At 27.9% G+C, this 19,079-nt stretch overlaps 5 protein-coding genes across 6 annotated transcripts; all 5 read right to left on the minus strand.

The window, feature by feature from the left end:
• Nucleotides 1-113: 113 nt before the first annotated feature.
• Nucleotides 114-2,067, minus strand: OCT59_026941 (uncharacterized protein; the record flags this gene model as incomplete). The annotated part of the gene is made up of 12 exons (XM_066136599.1): nucleotides 114-288; nucleotides 373-476; nucleotides 552-708; nucleotides 783-817; nucleotides 889-973; nucleotides 1,048-1,127; nucleotides 1,220-1,359; nucleotides 1,423-1,540; nucleotides 1,613-1,641; nucleotides 1,712-1,784; nucleotides 1,864-1,881; nucleotides 1,960-2,067. The coding sequence occupies 12 exons, from the start codon at nucleotides 2,065-2,067 to the stop codon at nucleotides 114-116; spliced, it is 1,122 nt and encodes a 373-aa protein (XP_065993071.1).
• Nucleotides 2,068-2,766: 699 nt separating this feature from the next.
• Nucleotides 2,767-4,807, minus strand: OCT59_026942 (uncharacterized protein; the record flags this gene model as incomplete). Its single annotated transcript, XM_025332068.1, has 12 exons — nucleotides 2,767-2,941; nucleotides 3,029-3,132; nucleotides 3,209-3,365; nucleotides 3,440-3,474; nucleotides 3,544-3,628; nucleotides 3,703-3,782; nucleotides 3,855-4,012; nucleotides 4,092-4,139; nucleotides 4,347-4,379; nucleotides 4,454-4,526; nucleotides 4,605-4,622; nucleotides 4,700-4,807. 12 exons carry the CDS (start codon nucleotides 4,805-4,807, stop codon nucleotides 2,767-2,769), a joined length of 1,074 nt encoding a protein of 357 aa, XP_025177618.1.
• A 3,606-nt stretch (nucleotides 4,808-8,413) lies between these two features.
• On the minus strand, nucleotides 8,414-10,722 carry OCT59_026943 (uncharacterized protein). Of its 2 annotated transcripts, none has more exons than XM_025317761.2 (13): nucleotides 10,554-10,722; nucleotides 10,464-10,481; nucleotides 10,306-10,378; nucleotides 10,202-10,230; nucleotides 10,063-10,132; nucleotides 9,933-9,980; nucleotides 9,697-9,854; nucleotides 9,549-9,628; nucleotides 9,390-9,474; nucleotides 9,280-9,314; nucleotides 9,053-9,209; nucleotides 8,877-8,980; nucleotides 8,414-8,795 (listed from the first exon to the last, which is right to left on the minus strand). In XM_025317761.2, exons 1-13 carry the CDS (start codon nucleotides 10,659-10,661, stop codon nucleotides 8,621-8,623), a joined length of 1,140 nt encoding a protein of 379 aa, XP_025177617.2. In that variant the 5' UTR covers nucleotides 10,662-10,722; the 3' UTR covers nucleotides 8,414-8,620. The 2 variants fall into 2 exon arrangements, with proteins under 2 accessions (XP_025177617.2, XP_065993072.1); XM_066136600.1 differs by having other exon boundaries at nucleotides 9,697-9,851; nucleotides 10,554-10,690.
• Nucleotides 10,723-14,095: 3,373 nt separating this feature from the next.
• On the minus strand, nucleotides 14,096-15,376 carry OCT59_026944 (uncharacterized protein; the record flags this gene model as incomplete). The annotated part of the gene is made up of 1 exon (XM_025310868.2): nucleotides 14,096-15,376. The coding sequence occupies one exon, from the start codon at nucleotides 15,374-15,376 to the stop codon at nucleotides 14,096-14,098; it is 1,281 nt and encodes a 426-aa protein (XP_025177616.2).
• A 1,770-nt stretch (nucleotides 15,377-17,146) lies between these two features.
• Nucleotides 17,147-17,602, minus strand: OCT59_026945 (uncharacterized protein; the record flags this gene model as incomplete). Its single annotated transcript, XM_025326126.1, has 1 exon — nucleotides 17,147-17,602. The coding sequence occupies one exon, from the start codon at nucleotides 17,600-17,602 to the stop codon at nucleotides 17,147-17,149; it is 456 nt and encodes a 151-aa protein (XP_025177615.1).
• Nucleotides 17,603-19,079: the final 1,477 nt, after the last annotated feature.

Here is a 19,079-nt window from a genome sequence, read left to right on the forward strand (position 1 = left end):
ATCAATGGATAACTCCCCATGGAAACTTGCCTCTTGTTTTTACTTGTAAATTAGAAAAAAATTAACTTAAGACGTAAATATAAAATATACAAAATATTCACATTGATACTATATTAATATAATCTTCCATAATTATATGTAGTCGCAATAGGTGCAAATTTATTTGGCACTTGCATGTTTTTTCCAATAAAACCATCAAATGAGTCAGTCATTGAATGAGGAAATGGAACTTCACGTCCAGTTGGTTGAGAAACATCATCAAGTCTTTTCATTTGTTCAGGTGTCAATCTGAAAATGATATTTTTTATTTTATTCTAGTTTGTGATTTTTTTTTTAAAAAAAAAAATGGAAAAAGGTAATTATGATTCTTACTTGAATTCAAGTGATTTAAGATTTTCTTCGAGCTGAACAACAGTTCTAGCACCAATTAGAGGAAAAGTAATACCGGGTTTTTGTTGAATCCAATTCAAAGCAATCTATTTATTTTAAAAAAATGTTGTATTAAAACTTTTATATAATATTTAGAGATTGAATATAAAATTCTAAATTACCTGAACGGGAGATCGATTAATCTCTTTAGAAATAGCAATAACTTCATCTAAAATTTGCCAATTTTTTTCGTCCTTTGAATAATTTATAATTGATCGATTGCGATAATTGGATTTTAAATTAATATTTGTTTCTCTCTTATATTTTCCGGTAAGAAAACTTTTATATATATAAAAAAGAAATATGAATAAATTTAAATATTGAAGATAAAAAAAAAACTAATGATTAATTACCCATCTGCAACGATACTCCATGGAAGAATTCCAACCTAAAAACTTTTTTTTTTTAGATATATAGTTCAAGTGAATTATGAACATGAATTTAGTTTATAATACATACACCAAGTTCAGCGCAGGCAGGTTGTAGGTCAAATTCTAACGAACGATCCAACAAATTATAACGCGTTTGAAGTCCAATAAAAGGACTAAACACAATTAATAAAAATGCGTTAACTTAAAAAAAACATAATTATCTGCAAGTTATTTTATAATTTCGTACCTCCATCCACGTAATTCAGCCATAGTGTTTGCACGAGAGAGTGCCCAAGATGGAATATCACTTACGGCAACGTACAAAACCTATTATTTTTTTTATTCATTTTTTTTTTAATAATATTTATAAAAAAAACTAAATAAGTCAGCAATTCATTTACCTTTCCACTTCAAACTACGTCATCTAATGATCTCATAAATTCTTCAATTGGAGTTCGATACTCGTAAGCATGAACATATAAAATATCAACGTAACTCATGTTCAATCGTTTCAAACTCTCATCCAAATTTTCTACAAGACTCTTTCGATGATTTCCTCCTATATATTTAACAGTTTTGTTAACTAACATAAGGTATTATATACTAACTATGAACAACTTACCTAAATTCGGATTGAATCTCCTATCCTTTTCTATAGCAGTATTATAAGCTGTATATTTTGTTGAAATCACAACATCGGATCGTTTATCGGATACGTAATCGCCAAGGAAGCGTTCACTCTAAATATTTCATTATTAATAAATATTAATATTGAATCAACAGAACTAATATTTAATATTTTTATTACTTACTTCACCAAAATTATAATTGCAAGCGGTATCTAAATGACTTCATTAAAATATCCCCATAATAAAAGATTAAGAGCAACTGCGTAAATAAGAAAAACTTACCAATAAAATTTCCACCTTTTTCATAATAAAGGTCAAAAACTTTTTTCGATTCTTCTTTATTAGCACCTAATCCCTGTTTATATAATTTTAACATTCAGAAATTTTTTTCTTCTTTTGATTCATCAATTAAAATTAATTTATAGGTGACTTACCCGTTGTTCTCCAAAAGTCTTCATATGAAACAATGAAGAATTACAGATATTAAAAATACATTTTCATAATTTAACCAAATTTATAAATAATTTTACCAAAGCACCAAGACATAATGGAGAAACTCTCAATCCACTACGACCTAATAGAACATAATCATCAAGAGCTTTAGTGGTTTTGACGGGAGAAGTAGAATCTTGAGCCATTTCTTCAAAGATGAATTATTTGATAAAATTTCAGCTTCATAGACTGACTAGACTCTCATTATTTATATGTTCAAGATATTTATCATAATGACCGGCTTCTACAACGGTCCGAATTTTCAACCTTTTCTATTTTAGTTTATTATATGATCTTAGAATCTGCATTTAGGATTGGAACCGATTAAGGCTAACCGGTTAAGACTTCTCAAAAAACGGTTAACCGGTTAATTTAACCAGTTAAATTAACCGACTAATTAACCGGCTAACTTAACCGGTTAAAATACAGATCATCCTAAATTAGTAATTTCTAGCCAACTTCTAACTTTAACTTTACTAGCATTAACTTTAATTTTGCCCCACCCTAATAGATTTTTTTTAAAGCACGAGTCGATGATTTCTCAATACTGGACTTAATGAAATTAAAAAGACAGGTAAAATGCCTTGCATAATGTTTTTCAATACCAGAACGTTGGAAATTGGAATTTGCAATAAAGTAATTTTTTAAAAGAAGGAGCCGATTTGAACGTATAAACCAAAAATTTATTAATAAATAATGTTATACTATACACAAATATATCATGACCAATGGATAGCTCCTCATTGAAACTTGCCTCTTGTTTTTATTTGAAATTTGTATAATTAGAAAAAAATCAATTGAAGATGTAAATATAAAATATACAAAGTATTCACATTGATACTATATTAATATAATCTTCCATAATTATATGTAGTCGCAATAGGTGCAAATTTATTTGGCACTTGTATGTTTTTTCCAATAAAAACATCAAATGAGTCAGTTATTGAATAAGGAAATGGAACTTCACGTCCAGTTGGTTGAGAAACATCATCAAGTCTTTTCATTTGTTCAGGTGTCAATCTGAAAATGATATTTTTTATTTTATTCTTTCTAGTTTGTGATTTTTTTTTTAAAAAAAAAATGGAAAAAGTTAATTATGATTCTTACTTGAATTCAAGTGATTTAAGATTTTCTTCGAGTTGAGCAACAGTTCTAGCACCAATTAGAGGAGAAGTAATACCGGGTTTTTGTTGAATCCAATTCAAAGCAATCTATTTATTTTTAAAAAAATATTGTATTGAAACTTTTATATAATATTTAGAGATTGAATATAAAATTATAAATTACCTGAACGGGAGATCGATTAATCTCTTTTGAAATAGCAATAACTTCATCTAAAATTTGCCAATTTTTTTCGTCCTTTGAATAATTTATAATTGATCGATTGCGATAATCGGATTTTAAATTAATATTTGTTTCTCTCTTATATTTTCCGGTAAGAAAACTTTTATATATATAAAAAAGAAATATGAATAAATTTAAATATTGAAGATAAAAAAAAAACTAACGATTAATTACCCATCTGCAACGATACTCCATGGAAGAATTCCAACCTAAAAACTTTTTTTTTAGATATATAGTTCAAGTGAATTATGAACATGAATTTAGTTTATAATACATACACCAAGTTCAGCGCAGGCAGGTTGTAGGTCGAATTCTAACGAACGATCCAACAAATTATAACGCGTTTGAAGTCCAATAAAAGGACTAAACACAATTAATAAAAATGCGTTAACTTAAAAAAAACATAATTATCTACAAGTTATTTTATAATTTCGTACCTCCATCCACGTAATTCAGCCATAGTGTTTGCACGAGAGAGTGCCCAAGATGGAATATCACTCACGGCAACGTACAAAACCTATTATTTTTATATTCATTTTTTTTTAATAATATTTATAAAAAAAACTGAATAAGACAGCAATTCATTTACCTTTCCGCTTCGAACTACGTCATCTAATGATCTCATAAATTCTTCAATCGGAGTTCGATACTCGTAAACATGAACATATAAAATATCAACGTAACTCATGTTCAGTCGTTTTAAGCTACCATCTAAATTTTCTACAAGACTCTTTCGATGATTTCCTCCTATATATTTAGCAGTTGTTTCAATTTATTGTCAATTAATATAAGATATTATATATACTAACTACTGTGAACAACTTACCGAAATTCGGATTGAATCTCCTTTCCTTTTGCACAGTAGTATTATTAACTAAAGAAATAAATTTTGAAATTATTAGAAATTTAAAAATTAAAAAGTTACATAAAAAGCTCAAGATTCGTACGCGTAAATTTTGTCGAAATCACAACATCGGATCATTTATCGGAAACATAATCTCCAAGGAAACGTTCACTCTAAATATTTCATTAATAAATATTAATATTGAATCAACAGAACTAATATTTAATATTTTATTACTTACTTCACCAAGATTATAACTGCAAGCGGTATCTAAAAGACGCACGTCATTAAAATATCCTCATAATAAAAGATTAAGAGCAACTGCGTAAATAAGAAAAACTTACCAATAAAATTTCCACCTTTTTCATAATAAAGGTCAAAAACTTTTTTCGATTCTTCTTTATTAGCACCTAATCCCTGTTTATATAATTTTAACATTCAGAAATTTTTTTCTTCTTTTGATTCATCGTTAAAATTAATTTATAGGTGACTTACCCGTTGTTCTCCAAAAGTCTTCATATGAAACAATGAAGAATTACAGATATTAAAAATACATTTTCATAATTGACCAAATTTATAAATAATCTTACCAAAGCACCAAGACATAATGGAGAAACTCTCAATCCACTATGACCTAATAGAACATAATCATCAAGAGCTTTAGTGGTTTTGACGGGAGAAGTAGAATCTTGAGCCATTTCTTCGAAGATGAATAATTTGATAAAAGTTCAGCTTCGTAGACTCTCATTATTTATATGTTCGAGAAATTTATCATAATGATTGGCTTCTACATTTTCAATCTTTTCTATATTAGTTTATTATATGAACCCGAAACTGAATCTGCATTATTTTGTTTTAACCATCCAAATTTTTGACCTTTTCCATTATTAGTCTAAATTATGTCTTTTGTCAATCAATAATTTATTTTAGCCAAAGATTTTAATGCTACAATAATCTAAATTTTCCGACCTTTTCCATTATTAGTGAAATATTATTAATTATTTAAATCTTTTGTCAATCAATATAATTACAAATCAAAGTTTTCGATCTTCTCTATTATTAGTTCAAATTGACATCATATATTTATTAATTTCCAGCTCTACCGTCAATCCGGATTTAATATTTACGTTCTGTATCTGATATACGCAGCAAGATCGGCAAAGAAAAGATTAATTGCCGATCCGCCTAAAATCGGCACTGCGTTACTAATAAAATTCGGGGTTAAATTTGCCGATTTTGTGTTAGAACACAAATTTCAAAAAAGGATATCTCATAGACGACAAATTGATTATAAATAAAAGTCATATGATATACTGAATAAAAAAGAATTTACAAAAAAAATTATACATTCATACGCAAAATAATGAGTTTACTATGTACGCGCATCAGATTTACACCTTAAAATATATGAAATTTCAATATTTCATTTTACTATATTGTGTTATTTACATTAAAAACATATAATTTTTAGCTTTTAAAGTTGTTTTTAAAGACATATTGAAATATTTTTATTATTAAAAGCAAGTGAAAGTTGAAGAAAACCCGTTACAGAAATATAGTTATGGGGCAAGTCATACTTGCCAAAAAGTTTTATAAAATGAAGGAAAATATTGAATTTATGTTATTTCTGTTTGTGAAATAGTGGAAACTTATTCCGCGCGCGAGATGTAAAAAATGCTTTTTTTTTATTATTGCTATTAACCCCGAATTTTATTAGTAACGCAGTGCCCATCTTAGGCAGATCAGCAATTAAAGATTTAATAATGGATGTAAAACACGAATAATATCGCAGAAAGATGAGATTGCGGAATCATCAAAAAAGTTAAGAACGAAAGGTCGAGGATAAAAATAGTAATTCACCAACAAAAAAACAGGGTGTTGAAACAGAAAATCAAACGTTATCTAAAAAGCAAAAGATCGTCAGATCAATAGAGAATGCAGGATATCCGATCACAGTCACTTGCACGACTAACACAAGATCGACAACAAAATCTCGACAATCCAAAATCATGACAAGTTATATCGACAATTTTGTGATGTGTGTTCTAATAAAATAATTTGTTGCAATATGTAATATTTAGTTTAAATGTGCTATAATTTTGTCAGGATTTTGACTTGTCAAGATATTGGATTGTCGAGATTTTGTTGTCGGTCGCTCAAATGATTTTCGAGATTTCGTACCAAAACCGAATGCAGTACGGAATTTCGTACTGGAATTATAGAAACGCCGAGTGTTAAACAAGCTTACAAATATAAATCAGTGAAAGCTAAAATTACGTTAATAGGAGAAGCGGACAAAAATTTCATTGGAGGGTTAACACCGTGTTGATGAAAGGCAGTTCAAAGTTTTTGATACGGTGGTTTAGTGGAAAAATGCCGGCTATCAAATTAGACAACGTTTTTTTGGAAAGCAACTCGTAAATTGAATGAACATATTATGAAAGACCAGGAAACCGATTGCATAATAAAGTACGTCAAACTTCGCAAAGCCATGTACGGCAAGATAATAAGACCACACGGTTCTTTGTATGTATTATTATGTTTTAACAATGAAAACAAGATAATGGAGGCGATTTATAAATCAGCAATGGAAGAAGGATTAGGTTCATCTTACAGATAAAGAGTCAAAATGAACTACTGTATTTGGGAAGAACGATAAATACATCTTTAACGGACCGAAGAAAAAAGATTGTGCAGTGTCGACAAATACCACGCCGTTAAAACAGTCAGATGACATTTTAGATGGCGTTAAGTTATATTTTGACACGATGGATCAAATGGATTGGAGAAACAGACGCCAACGCCCACGCCTACAACATCATCTTCAATAAAACCGTAAGTCAGATTTGAATGAAGATTTTAGTAAAAGGTTGCCTTTAAGATCTTTAGTATCAACAAAACCAAAGAAAATAATCTAGTTCGGTCTGTTCAGATGATTCGGATGAGGAGAAAGATAATAAGAAAAAACGAAAGCTCAATCACGTGGTGATGTGATTTAATCGGATTAAATTTTGCGTCATTTTTGGTAGATTATGAATAGTTTATTAAGGTTATTAATTGGTAGAATTAATATAAAATTAGTATTTTCATTTAAGACAAAAAATTTTATCAATTTTCTGTAGTAATTTTAGTATCTTATAGCAATTTTTTTATTTTTCTTATTATAGGTTGCTTCGTAGTAAATTAGTTAGGCATAAATTTCGAATTTTAGTCTAGATTGGGTTATTCAATTTTTGTATTATGTTAATATGACTTACTTAATAAAGAAATGCGTTACTAAATTAAAAAAAAATATTCATAACATATATTTCCTTCCACTTTTTTTTAAAGTAGCTTATTTTTTTCTTCTTTCTTTCTAAAATTAAAATAATTTTGTTTTTATTTTTAATATTTTTGATATTTCTGAAAAAAAAACTAATGGAAAAGCTAATAGAAAAAATCAAAAAATCAAAAAATCGTGATCTCTATTGTGCTACCACGCCTATCAGATAAACTAATTATTAATACATGCAGCATTACTTCACCGATTTTATTGATTAATAATTTAATATTTGTAATTTTTTTATTTTTGTCACTATCTGCAATTAAACCTGTTTCATCGACATAAACTTTTCCCGAAACTACAGTAAATTCCCTAACTGTTCTATTTGAAAAAAAAATAGAGAAAAGATTACAAAGAAACAATTAAATTGGTGCTATATAATCTTGCATTATTAATGCATTCTATTAATCAGTTCTTTTACATTTTGGCACTAAGAAATAATTTGCGCAATAAGAAGTGAGGCGCAGTTAATAAATTTTCGGGTGAATACATAGGCTGTCTGTAACAACGTATTGTAGATTTGGTTTTTTTTTTTTATAAAATATGGATTTCGACTCCAAGTGATTTATTTTCGCATGTTGAACCGTGGGAAAATAATTCACTTTGAACTTGAAAATTTCATAATCAATAAATATTAATTTTGCAAGAAATTTTTGATCATCGAATTATCGCCGTTTTCAAAATGGTGTACCGTTTTTTTGTCCATATTTCGTCCCGTTTTCGTCCGGGTTTAGGTTTCTTTTTTTTATTCAAATTTAACTGCGTACATCATCTTGAAAACGGCGATAAATAAATATTGGACGTTACTTGATTTTTGATTCTAGATTAAAAGGTCAAATTGGTAAATATTTTTATGTAAATGATTGGTTTTTTATTACGACATTTTATTTTTTCACTGAAAATTCGGGAGTATATACTGTATTATTAGATTACGAACAGGAAAATTTATAATATCAAAAGAATCAGTTGAAAAAAAAAACGATTTATATTTTAAACTTCAATTTTTTATTTAAAATTTGAATTTAGGAAAGACAAAAATTGAAAGACAAAAATTGGAAGATATAAAATTGAAAGACAAAAATCGAGAGACATAAAATTGAAAGACATAAAATTGAAAGACATAAAATATACACAATATACAATTTTACAAAATACTTTAAAAATAAAAACCTATTTATAATTTTTTACATTAAAATAATCTTCCATAATTATATGTATTCACAATAGGTGCAAATTTATTTGGAACTTGCATATTTTTTCCAATAAAAACATCAAATGAGTCAGTCATTGAATAAGGAAATGGAACTTCACGTCCAGTTGGTTGAGAAACATCATCAAGTCTTTTCATTTGTTCAGGCGTCAATCTGAAAATGATTTTTTTTTTTTATATTAGAAATCATTTTTATTTAAAAGAAAAAATCTTTTTCAAATAATTTTATACTCACTTGAATTCAAGTGATTTAAGATTTTCTTCGAGCTGAGAAACGGTTCTAGCACCAATTAAAGGAGAAGTAACGCCAGGTTTTTGTTGAATCCAATTCAAAGAAACCTATTTGTTTAAAAAAATATAATTTATTAAAAACTTTTTTTTTTTATATAATATTTGAATATAATTAATTACCTGAACGGGAGATCTATTAATTTCTTTTGAAATAGCAACAACTTCATCTAAAATTTTCCAATTTTGTTCATGTTTAAAATGACCCGCAATTGCTTGATTGCGATAACCAGATTTTATATCAATGGTTGATTCCTTCGTATATTTTCCGGTAAGAAAACTATTTTAAAAAAGGAAATGAACAAATTTTAATTTTTGAAGATAAAAAAAAATAATTAATGATTAATTACCCATCCGCAATGATGCCCCATGGAATAATTCCAGCCTAAAAAAAAAAGATTTTATTAGGTACATGGGTTCAAGTGAATTATGAACGTGAATTTTAGTTGATAATACATACACCAAGTTCAGCACAAGCAGGTTGTAAGTCAAATTCTGACGTACGATCCAACAAATTATAACGCGCTTGAAGTCCAATGAAGGGGCTAAACATGATTAATAAATTATAGGTTAATTTAAAGCTTATCATTATCTATAAGCTATTGTTATAATATCGTACCTCCATCCACGTAATTCAGCAATGGTATTACCACGAGTGAATGCCCAAGACGGAATATCGCTTGCAGCGACATATAAAACCTAATTTTTTTTATTAATAAATATTCAACTTATTTTGAATGAATATTGTTAAATAATGATTATCTTACCTTTCCACTTCGAACTACGTCATCTAATGATCTCATCATTTCTTCGATGGGAGTTCGATATTCAAAGATATGGACATATAAAATATCAACATAACTCATGTTCAATCGTTTCAAACTTTCGTCCAAATTTTCTACAAGACTCTTTCGATGATTTCCTCCTATATATTTAGCAGTTAAGTTTCAATTTATTGTCAACTAATATAAGATATTATATATACTAACTATAAACAACTTACCGAAATTCGGATTGAATCTCCTTTCCTTTTGCATAAAAGTATTATTACCTAAAGAAATAAATTTTGAAAAATTATTGGAAATTCAAAAAATTAAATAGAAAAAGTTACATAGAAAGCTCAAGATTCGTACATGTATATTTTGTTGCGATCACAACATCGGATCGTTTACCGGAAACGTAATCTCCAAGGAAGCGTTCACTCTAAATATTTCATTAATAAATATTAATATTGAATCAACAGAACTAATATTTAATATTTTTATTACTTACGTCACCAAAATTATAATTGCAAGAGGTATCTAAAGAGTTGCATGTCATTAAAATATCTTCACGACAAAAGATTAAGAGCGACAGCGTAAATAAGAGAAACTTACCAAAAAAATTTCCACCTTTTTCATAATAAAGGTCAAAAACCTTTTTCGATTCTTCTTTAGTAGCACCTAATCCCTGTTTATATAATTTTAACGTTCAGAATTATTTTTCTTTTTTTTTGAATTATTAATTAATTAGAATTAATTTACAAGTAACTTACCCATGATTCTCCAAAAGTCTTCATACGTTAAACATACATTAATTATTATAAATTGACCAAATTTACGAATAGTTTTACGAATAATCTTACCATAGCGCCAAGACATAATGGAGAAACTCTCAACCCACTACGACCTAATAGAACATAATCATCAAGAGCTTTAGTGGTTTTGACGGGAGAAGTAGAATCTTGAGCCATTTCTTCAAAAATTAATATTTTTGATGAATTAATCTCGTATGATTCTCATTAATGCATTTTTATATATTATCAATGATATGAACGATTATTAATTGATTTGATCATTTAAAGTTTCTGGAAAAGAAATCAGGAAAATCCGGATCAACGTTTGTGGCTAAGCGTTACATTGATTATTAACATTATAATTGTTATTACCACATGTCATTTGAATAATCTTTCTATATCCGGTTTAGTTGATTGATCTTAAAATAGATCGATGAATGATTTTATAGTAAGATATTCCCTCGAGATTAACATTTTTTATCATTATCTTCCCACAGTTTCACTTAGTAATTTTTATTTGTAATAAAGTCAATATTACTATGAACATAAATTTAGTTTTCCTATTTTGAAATCGTTTCGGGTTATAGTGAACCCGAAATTTTAAAAAATATGAGGCGCAGCAATTTTGGTCAAAAACTTTATTTAACAGAAATCTTTCATTTATGTGGGAAAATGAAAGATCCTTTGTCTTAAATGGCAAATTATCTCCAAAAAAGGAATATTCCGCTATTTAATCACTGAGCCTACGCCAAAAATTATAGTTGCGTTGCAAAATAATGCGTAAAATTTCATTATTGAATGGCGAAGAGAAATTTAAATATATTTTTTTTTTTTACGAGATTTTTTTTTTAACGATAGATTATTGTAATAAATATTAAAAAATTGATAATTGGTTCTTTTTTTTAGAGAATTAAATTTTTTGCCTAAATATAAAATTGTTGAGCGACTGAGCGAGACGCAAGAAATGATTGTAAAAAAAAAATAATATATATTCAATAAAATTATTAAAATTTTTAGTTTTAGTAGAAAATTAATTTATTTTCATATTTTAAGCTCAGACCGAGTCTGACCGAGTTTCAAAATACGGATATTTACAAACTTTTTCTACTCTCTCAAATTAAACTCTGATCAGCATAAAAATTTTTCGATAATCATATTTTATTAATTATTTGACATTTATTTTAAAATTTATTTATTTTAATAATAAATAAAAGGTTGTTCAGAGATTTTTGAAACAGTTTATACTTTATAATTATTATTTGTAATTAAATTTGTTTTCGCGCGAATAAGAATTAATTCTACTTGTAATGCCAGGAATATCGTATACGTTTTAGTCATTTTTTTTTCGTTTTATGTTCGTTATTCGTGTAACAATCGGGGAAATCCCTAGGGGTAAATTAAAAAAATCGGGTTTGCGATTATCCCACGATCTATTGAACCAATTTCGACGATCTTTTTTATATTGTAGGGGGTGTAGAGAGTTGCACAACAACAAAAGGTTAATCGAAATTGATCCACTGGATCACGAAATAATCGCAAAGCCGATTTCTTTCGGATGAATCCGATATGTTCTGAAAAAAATCGATCTATTGGTCCAATTTCGGCGATCTTTTTTTTTATTCTGTAGAGGGCGCGGAAAGCTATATGACAAAAAAAAGTTAATCGAATTGAATCACAGGATCACGAGATAATCGCAAAGCTAAGTTTTCATCGATTGTTACACTGATCACGAATTATTCCATTTAATAATGTTTCCCACTTAATAATGCTATATTACGATGATGAACGTGATAAAGGAACGCTTTAAATATTTTTTTTTTAGAATAAAATTTATTATCGAAGTATAAATTTAATAGAATTTGCAAAGCATATTCGTTAAAAATTAAAGGTTTTGTTTGAGCCTTCAACACTTGCTCATATACTCAATAACTATTAGCATCGCATTGTAAAAAATTCAGTCTGTAACATGGTAAATTAGAACTTTAAAATGGGATGAAAATATACTGTACTTTACGTGTTTATACAAATATAAAGTACTTAAGAAGTAGGTTGAATATTCAGCTTCCAAAAATGTCACCATATCCTGCACAATACGCATCAATACATGTTTGCGAGATATTTGCGAAGAAAAAGAAGTACGACTTGAATTTTTGCCACTGATTATAACCCGGTAAGGAATTATCTAAGCATTCTTTCAGTTTATATCAAAAATTGTTTACGCCAACAACGTAATTGTGTGGGAATCTATAGAAAGTCGGTAGATGCATTAAATTTTAGTTGTATGACAATTGGCTAAATCATATTTTGAACACGCTGGATATTGTTAACTAATTTGTTCTTAATTATTAATTATCCTCTACAAGTTTTATAAGTATTGTATAAAAATTACTTTGATTTATAAAAATGATAGAAGAAAGAAATTGTCATAAGATGTCTCTACTATTATTTTTTATTTAACTATAATTTTTTTTTTAACACTTCATTGGCGTTGATCAGTTGATAACGTTAGACTTTATTGTGTGATACAGATGAAGTGCGTCAGTTACCAATTGATGCGCAACCGACACATATTATTGAATTCACTGTTATGATAGAGACGTCCAATACCTTCAGTATTATCATCAAAGTCATAATTTTTAATTATACCTTCTACCTTATACATTTGTAGTTGATCCTTTAATACCTGTAGCTCCAATTTATCTAATTCATATTCTAATGTAATTGTTTGTAATATTATAGGATGTCTGTCCTTCCAACTATCAAGAAATAATTTTAATATTTCTAATTTGTTTTCTATATTCCGAGAAAAAAATTTAAACTTAAACAAATTAATTGGTGAGGATCTCAATAATATTTCAAATAGTGCTCCGAATGATACGAGTCGACCCGGGTTAATTTGACCCGACTCGACTTTTAAATCGGGTCGGTACTAACGATTTTTAATGACCCGTGACCCGCATGACCCGCATGACCCGACCCGCCGGGTCGGGTTATAAATTTCCTTGACCCGGGTTTGACCCGGGTTTGACCCGGATCGACCCGGATGTTTTTAATTCTGGCAAAATTATAATTTTGGCCAAAATTAAGCCAAGAATTAGTTTTAACAAATATTAACATAGCTTAATCAGAAAAATAAAAAAATTAACATTTGGCTTTTGAGAATAATATTTTTCTGATAGCTTTAGAATTCCAATTTATCTTTGATTTGAATATCTGCTAATTATTTTGCCTAACTCTTTGATTTTTATTATATTAAACCAGGTTCAAAATTCGTATTTTTAATTTTATTTTAGATAATTTAGTCTAGGAGAAAAATAAGAGCTAGTGTTACATGTTTTGTATAACCATTCATGATACAAATTTCAGGATGCTACTAGTGGTTAATCACTAAGTTGCCTTTTTTTCAAATAAAAGGAAATTAATTTTGTTATTATTAGAAGAAAATCTCACATAATATAAGTTAGTACCCATTTTACTTAAATGTTCGGGTCTAACCCGGGTTACACGAGTTAAATTATACTCGGTCGAGTCAAGGGTCGGGTTACAAAAATATGAGACCCGAATAAATACGAGTCTTATATTTTTTTATTCAGATCGGGTCGAATATTTCCTCAAAACCCGACCCGACTTGACCCGGTAGGAGCACTAATTTCAAATAATTTATTCCAATCGTCTTTTTCAAAGGGAGAAAATTCATTCAATTCCATAATTTCTAATTCAATTAAAAATTGACAATGAATTAATATATTTTCAACTTCTGGAATATCACTATCAACCAATGATAATTGAAGATAACTAAGATTTGGACAATTTTTATAAATTACTTGTATAAGCTTTTCATTATCAGTGGTATTTTGAAAAAGAATACTAATTTTATTAAGTTGACCTTTTGTATTTTCAATTAAACTTGCTAAAATTTTAGATGAGATATATCGAGTTTTTAGACATTTTAAATGAGGTAAAAATAGATTTTCTAAATGTTTAAAATGTGCTTTGTGAGTAGGTTGTATTTTTAAACTTACTAAATTTATAAGGTATGAAAGATAATTTGTAATAGGTATCCACCTTATTTTTAAATACTGGATAGTATCTGCACATTTAATTAGCGATTCTTCAAGTGTTTTAAAATATGTATCATAAATAATAAATCCATTTCTGTCTAAAACAGCAAGATCCTTTAGTTCTTCTTGAGCTCTAATTATTGAAAAATATGTTTCATGCCTATTTTCAACAAATATATTACCGAAATTGACTTTTTTTAGGCTTTTTTGTGCCTCAATTAATCTAATGATTCCGGGATTATTCTTTAAGTGATTAATTTCAAATATCAACTTTTTAATTGATGTGTTTGTTATAGCCAAACTCTCTAAAACATTACTATTGATTTTAACATCACAAGAACAGTATTTAAGTTCTGAAAAACAAGATTCAGTCCCTGTAATATGAATACGGTCTAGATTTTGAATAGAAAGAGAAATAAATTTTGTATTCATATTAAATAGATTCAATATTTCATTTCCAACTTTATATATAATATCTGAATGATTATATTTAATATTTGGATGATTAGTTATGATACATTCTAAAAAATTTAAATCCAAATGTCTCCAAAAACTAATATAATTATATAATAAAGGTCTCTGATCTTCAAAAAATTCAAATCCTTGTTTCTTTAAATTATTTCTTGATTTTTCTGATAAATGTGAAAGTATTACTTGTAAAAAACTTTTTTCGTTATTAATATGATCTTTTCTAGTAGGATTTTTCCATAAAATTGGAATGGTTGTTTCACACAAATCCTTATTAACTAAAAGGCATGAACGAATAGTTTTGTAATCATCTTGTAATTCTTCTAATATTAGGAGAATTATGTCTTTGTTAAGCTTTTCCATTTTTTAAAACGAAGAAAATTGGTTTTTTTCTTATTTTTTTTTATAGGAAAGAAATTAAAATCATGATTCATAAAATTGACATCATGATTCATTAATTACTTTTCGTGATTCACGATAACTTTCATGATGACATGCCGCTTTCTCACCATGTGACATTGTAACATGCCGATTTTCATCATGTGATGAATAATCTTCTACGAATTTAGATTTACCGATTTTTCGCATATTATCGCATTCGTAACATTTTTATCAAATCGATTATTTGATTTATTTTGACATGTAGATAATGAACAGATAATTTATCAAAAAAAAAATTCCCCAGTTTATTAGAAAGAAATTAAAGAAACCCTAAATGACCATTTTTTATTAAAAAGAAAATTTTAAAAAACCTAATCCTTAAAAAATTGGGTTCCTTAATTTTTTTTGTATGGAAATTAAAGAATCCGATTTTTTTTTTATTAATATTTAAACGTATATAATTATTTAAATCAGTTTTATAAAAGTTGCAATTGTGTTAAGTAAATTTAATAAAATACAGTACGTGTGTTACTGTGTACAAGACTTTTTTTTTTTGCGATAAATTAATAAATCCACATATAAATTTAATACGAAAATTATTAATATTGAGAGTAAAAATTAATTTATGAAATTGAAAAAAAAAACGAGTTTACGAGTTTCGAGTTTCGAACTTGGATCATTTGGTGAATATTCGTATTATAAAACAGAAAAAAATTAAAGACATTTTTTTTTATAATTTTTAAAATTTTTTTTTCTTTTTTTTTATTTTTATAATTTGTCGGCAAAAAGTTTTTTTTTTTTTGTATAAATTTTCATATAAAACTGAATTTTAATAATACAAATTTAGAGATTATAGTTTTTTTTTTATTTACAAATTTAGAAATTTACGATTTTCTTATGCATTTATAAAATAATAAGAAAAACATCTCTTAATTTTAAAATGTGAAATACGTGGTAAGACATTTTCGTCAAACGATCATTCATAACGATATGAAACATGAAGATTATTCGTCACATGATGAAAAAGTTCATGTGAAAAATCGTAACATGATCATGAAAAATGATGGGCTTACGGCGGGCCATATCAAACTTTAATGTACGACCAATGTACGACTAATATACGACATCTCAAAAAATGTCTCAATTTTTCTAAAAAAATTCAAACAATAGTTAACATTCTGTCAAATAGAAATACGGATAATGAATACAGTGTAAAATCATTTTTTATTACTAACTATCTCAATATTAATTTTGTAATTTGAACGTAATGTTAACCCAAATTTATCGTTATGATAAATAGTATTTCTGATACGAGACGCACGGCCTAAAAATTAAAACTTTTTTAATAATTTGGGCAATATACAGTCAAAGTAAATGATGAGAAATTCGCCGACGGAGACATGACACGAAAATGATGGCCGATAAATAACTGTAATAAGCAATTTAATAGTTATTACACGCACACATATATATTTATACTTGAGTGTCACATAATCACAATCCTTTTTAATACGTGATGATGATTGTCAACACTTAAAATATTATATCCTAAATCAAACTTATTAAAACGTATGTGAGTTATGAATTATGATATACAGCAATGTTAAAATAATTCTTTCTTTACGAAGATAATCGAACTGATAATTTGAATAGCTTTATTTACAATAAAATTTGACGTAACCCACCCATACATAATACTGCGTATAAAGTAAAAGATAAGGGAAATAAGAGTGTGAAAAAAAATAATGATATTTAGATATTATTTACATTATCACCGGAAATGGATGACGCATTGTAAGTATTGTCATTCGAATCATTCGAATATAATTGAATCATATTTTGTGGATGGTCAGCGGATTGTTGAACAATCTGTTGTCGAATTGAAGTTTGTACATTATAGTGGTGTTGAAAATGATGGTAAGGAACATGAGATAAATTAATTCTGTTATTTAAATGTCGAGCAATTTCTGTTGTAGTATTTAATTCTGTATAAGTAACATGATAAATGCGTGTATCGTTCGGTATGGGAAGGTAAAATTCAAAAGTAGGTGCAGAAGCAGTTGCACTAGTTTGTGAGGTATTTATGTTCGTATTAGTGGACATTCCCAGGGTTGAAGTATGTTGAAAGTTGAGTTCACCATTATTTTCAACAATTTGTAAAGGTGTTTGTATATTAGAATAATTTTGCGTTGAGTTCATGTTTTCCATAATTTCTTTTTTATTTTCGAGTGCGAAAAGTATAAATAGTATACTGTATATATATGCTATTTTTCAAGATTATATCGTTTAATACGATAACGCAGCACAAAATTTAAAAGGAAAATTAATAATCAACGATCGATATCTAACGCCTTTGCCTCACTTTAATTTTTCCCCATTTGGCATTGTACACACCTTATTTTGGTTTAATTCACTTTTGTTTCGACTTGCTTGGTCTCAATTAGGGATGGCAACGGTCACGGTCATTAACCGGTTATGACCGGTCATGACCGTGACCGATATCGGTCGGTCAAAGACCTCTGACCGACCGTTTGACCGACCGTTTGACCGATCCTGAAAACGTTTGCGAAACGTAATTTAATAAAAAAAATGTTTCACAAACGTTTTTTTAATTATTTTATTGTAATAGAAAACGTTGCGAAAACGTTTTTTATTAAGTATTTCAATTAAATTACGTTTCGCAAACGTTTTCAGGATCGGTTAACCGGTCGGTTAGACCGGTCGGTCAACGGTCGGTCGGTCGGTCAAAGGTTCTTGACCGGTTATGACCGACCGATGACCGACCATGACCGACCATGACCGACCGTTGCCATCCCTAGTCTCAATTTTGGTCTGGTTTATGTTGCCTATATCTAAATTTTATCCCGTTCACATTGTCTATACTTCAATTTTGGTACAATTCACCTAATATATATTTCTTATTTTACTTTGAACCATCCTTGTACTTGCTCTATTTAGTCTGTTGCGTCTTGTATTTGCATCACTTTGGTTTTGACCCACCTTGCTTTTGCCTCGCTTCGGTAGTTTGACATAATATTATTATCTATGATTGGGCAAGAATTCAACACCAACTTATGGGGGTACTCGGTACGACGGAAGATTAACTTTAATTGGTTTTTCTCGTAGGAATTTTTTGAAAATACTTTTAGACGAAAGTAGAAGATAAAATGACGATTAATATATAAATTAAATCTAGAAAAAAAAAATTAATTGTATAAATATAATGAATTTATGGTATACATAAAAAGAAAATTAAGAGTATCAATTAAAAAAAAAGGTAAAATAAAATAATATAATATATTTTTTTCTTACATTTTTTATCGACGAAACAATTTTGGATGGATAAATTCTTTTTCGAAACATCGAACATAATCGAACATGAATCAAGAAGGAAATTATTTCAGAAATAGATTTATAAAAAAAGTATATTTATAAATAGAAACAAAGAATCAAAATTCTGGTGTAACGTTCGAAATGCAAGATATTGTAATCCATGATAAACAAAACTGCGGTATGTCAAACCATTAAAATTGGCGTAATGCAAATCATGATGTTTGATATACATCGTTTATTTTGAAGAATAAAATCGTTGGTATGAAATAACTAAATATTGTCGGTACCAATGTTCGTTATAAATTTACAAATACTTTTGTTGAATAATTTGTTTTACCCAATTGTGATTTAT

The sequence above is a fragment of the Rhizophagus irregularis genome, chromosome 7 (assembly GCF_026210795.1).
Source record: "Rhizophagus irregularis chromosome 7, complete sequence".
Lineage (NCBI taxonomy): Eukaryota > Fungi > Glomeromycota > Glomeromycetes > Glomerales > Glomeraceae > Rhizophagus > Rhizophagus irregularis.

Excerpts from the sequence above, each read along its gene's own strand:
- OCT59_026943 (XM_025317761.2), bottom strand. The coding sequence starts at position 10,661 with ATGGCTCAAGATTCTACTTCTCCCGTCAAAACCACTAAAGCTCTTGAT. Across the intron at positions 9,981-10,062 it reads GATCGCAACAAAATATACAT|GTAATAATACTTTTATGCAA; the intron begins GTACGAATCTTG and ends TTATTTCTTTAG. Across the intron at positions 9,315-9,389 it reads CTGCTTGTGCTGAACTTGGT|GCTGGAATTATTCCATGGGG; the intron begins GTATGTATTATC and ends TTTTTTTTTTAG.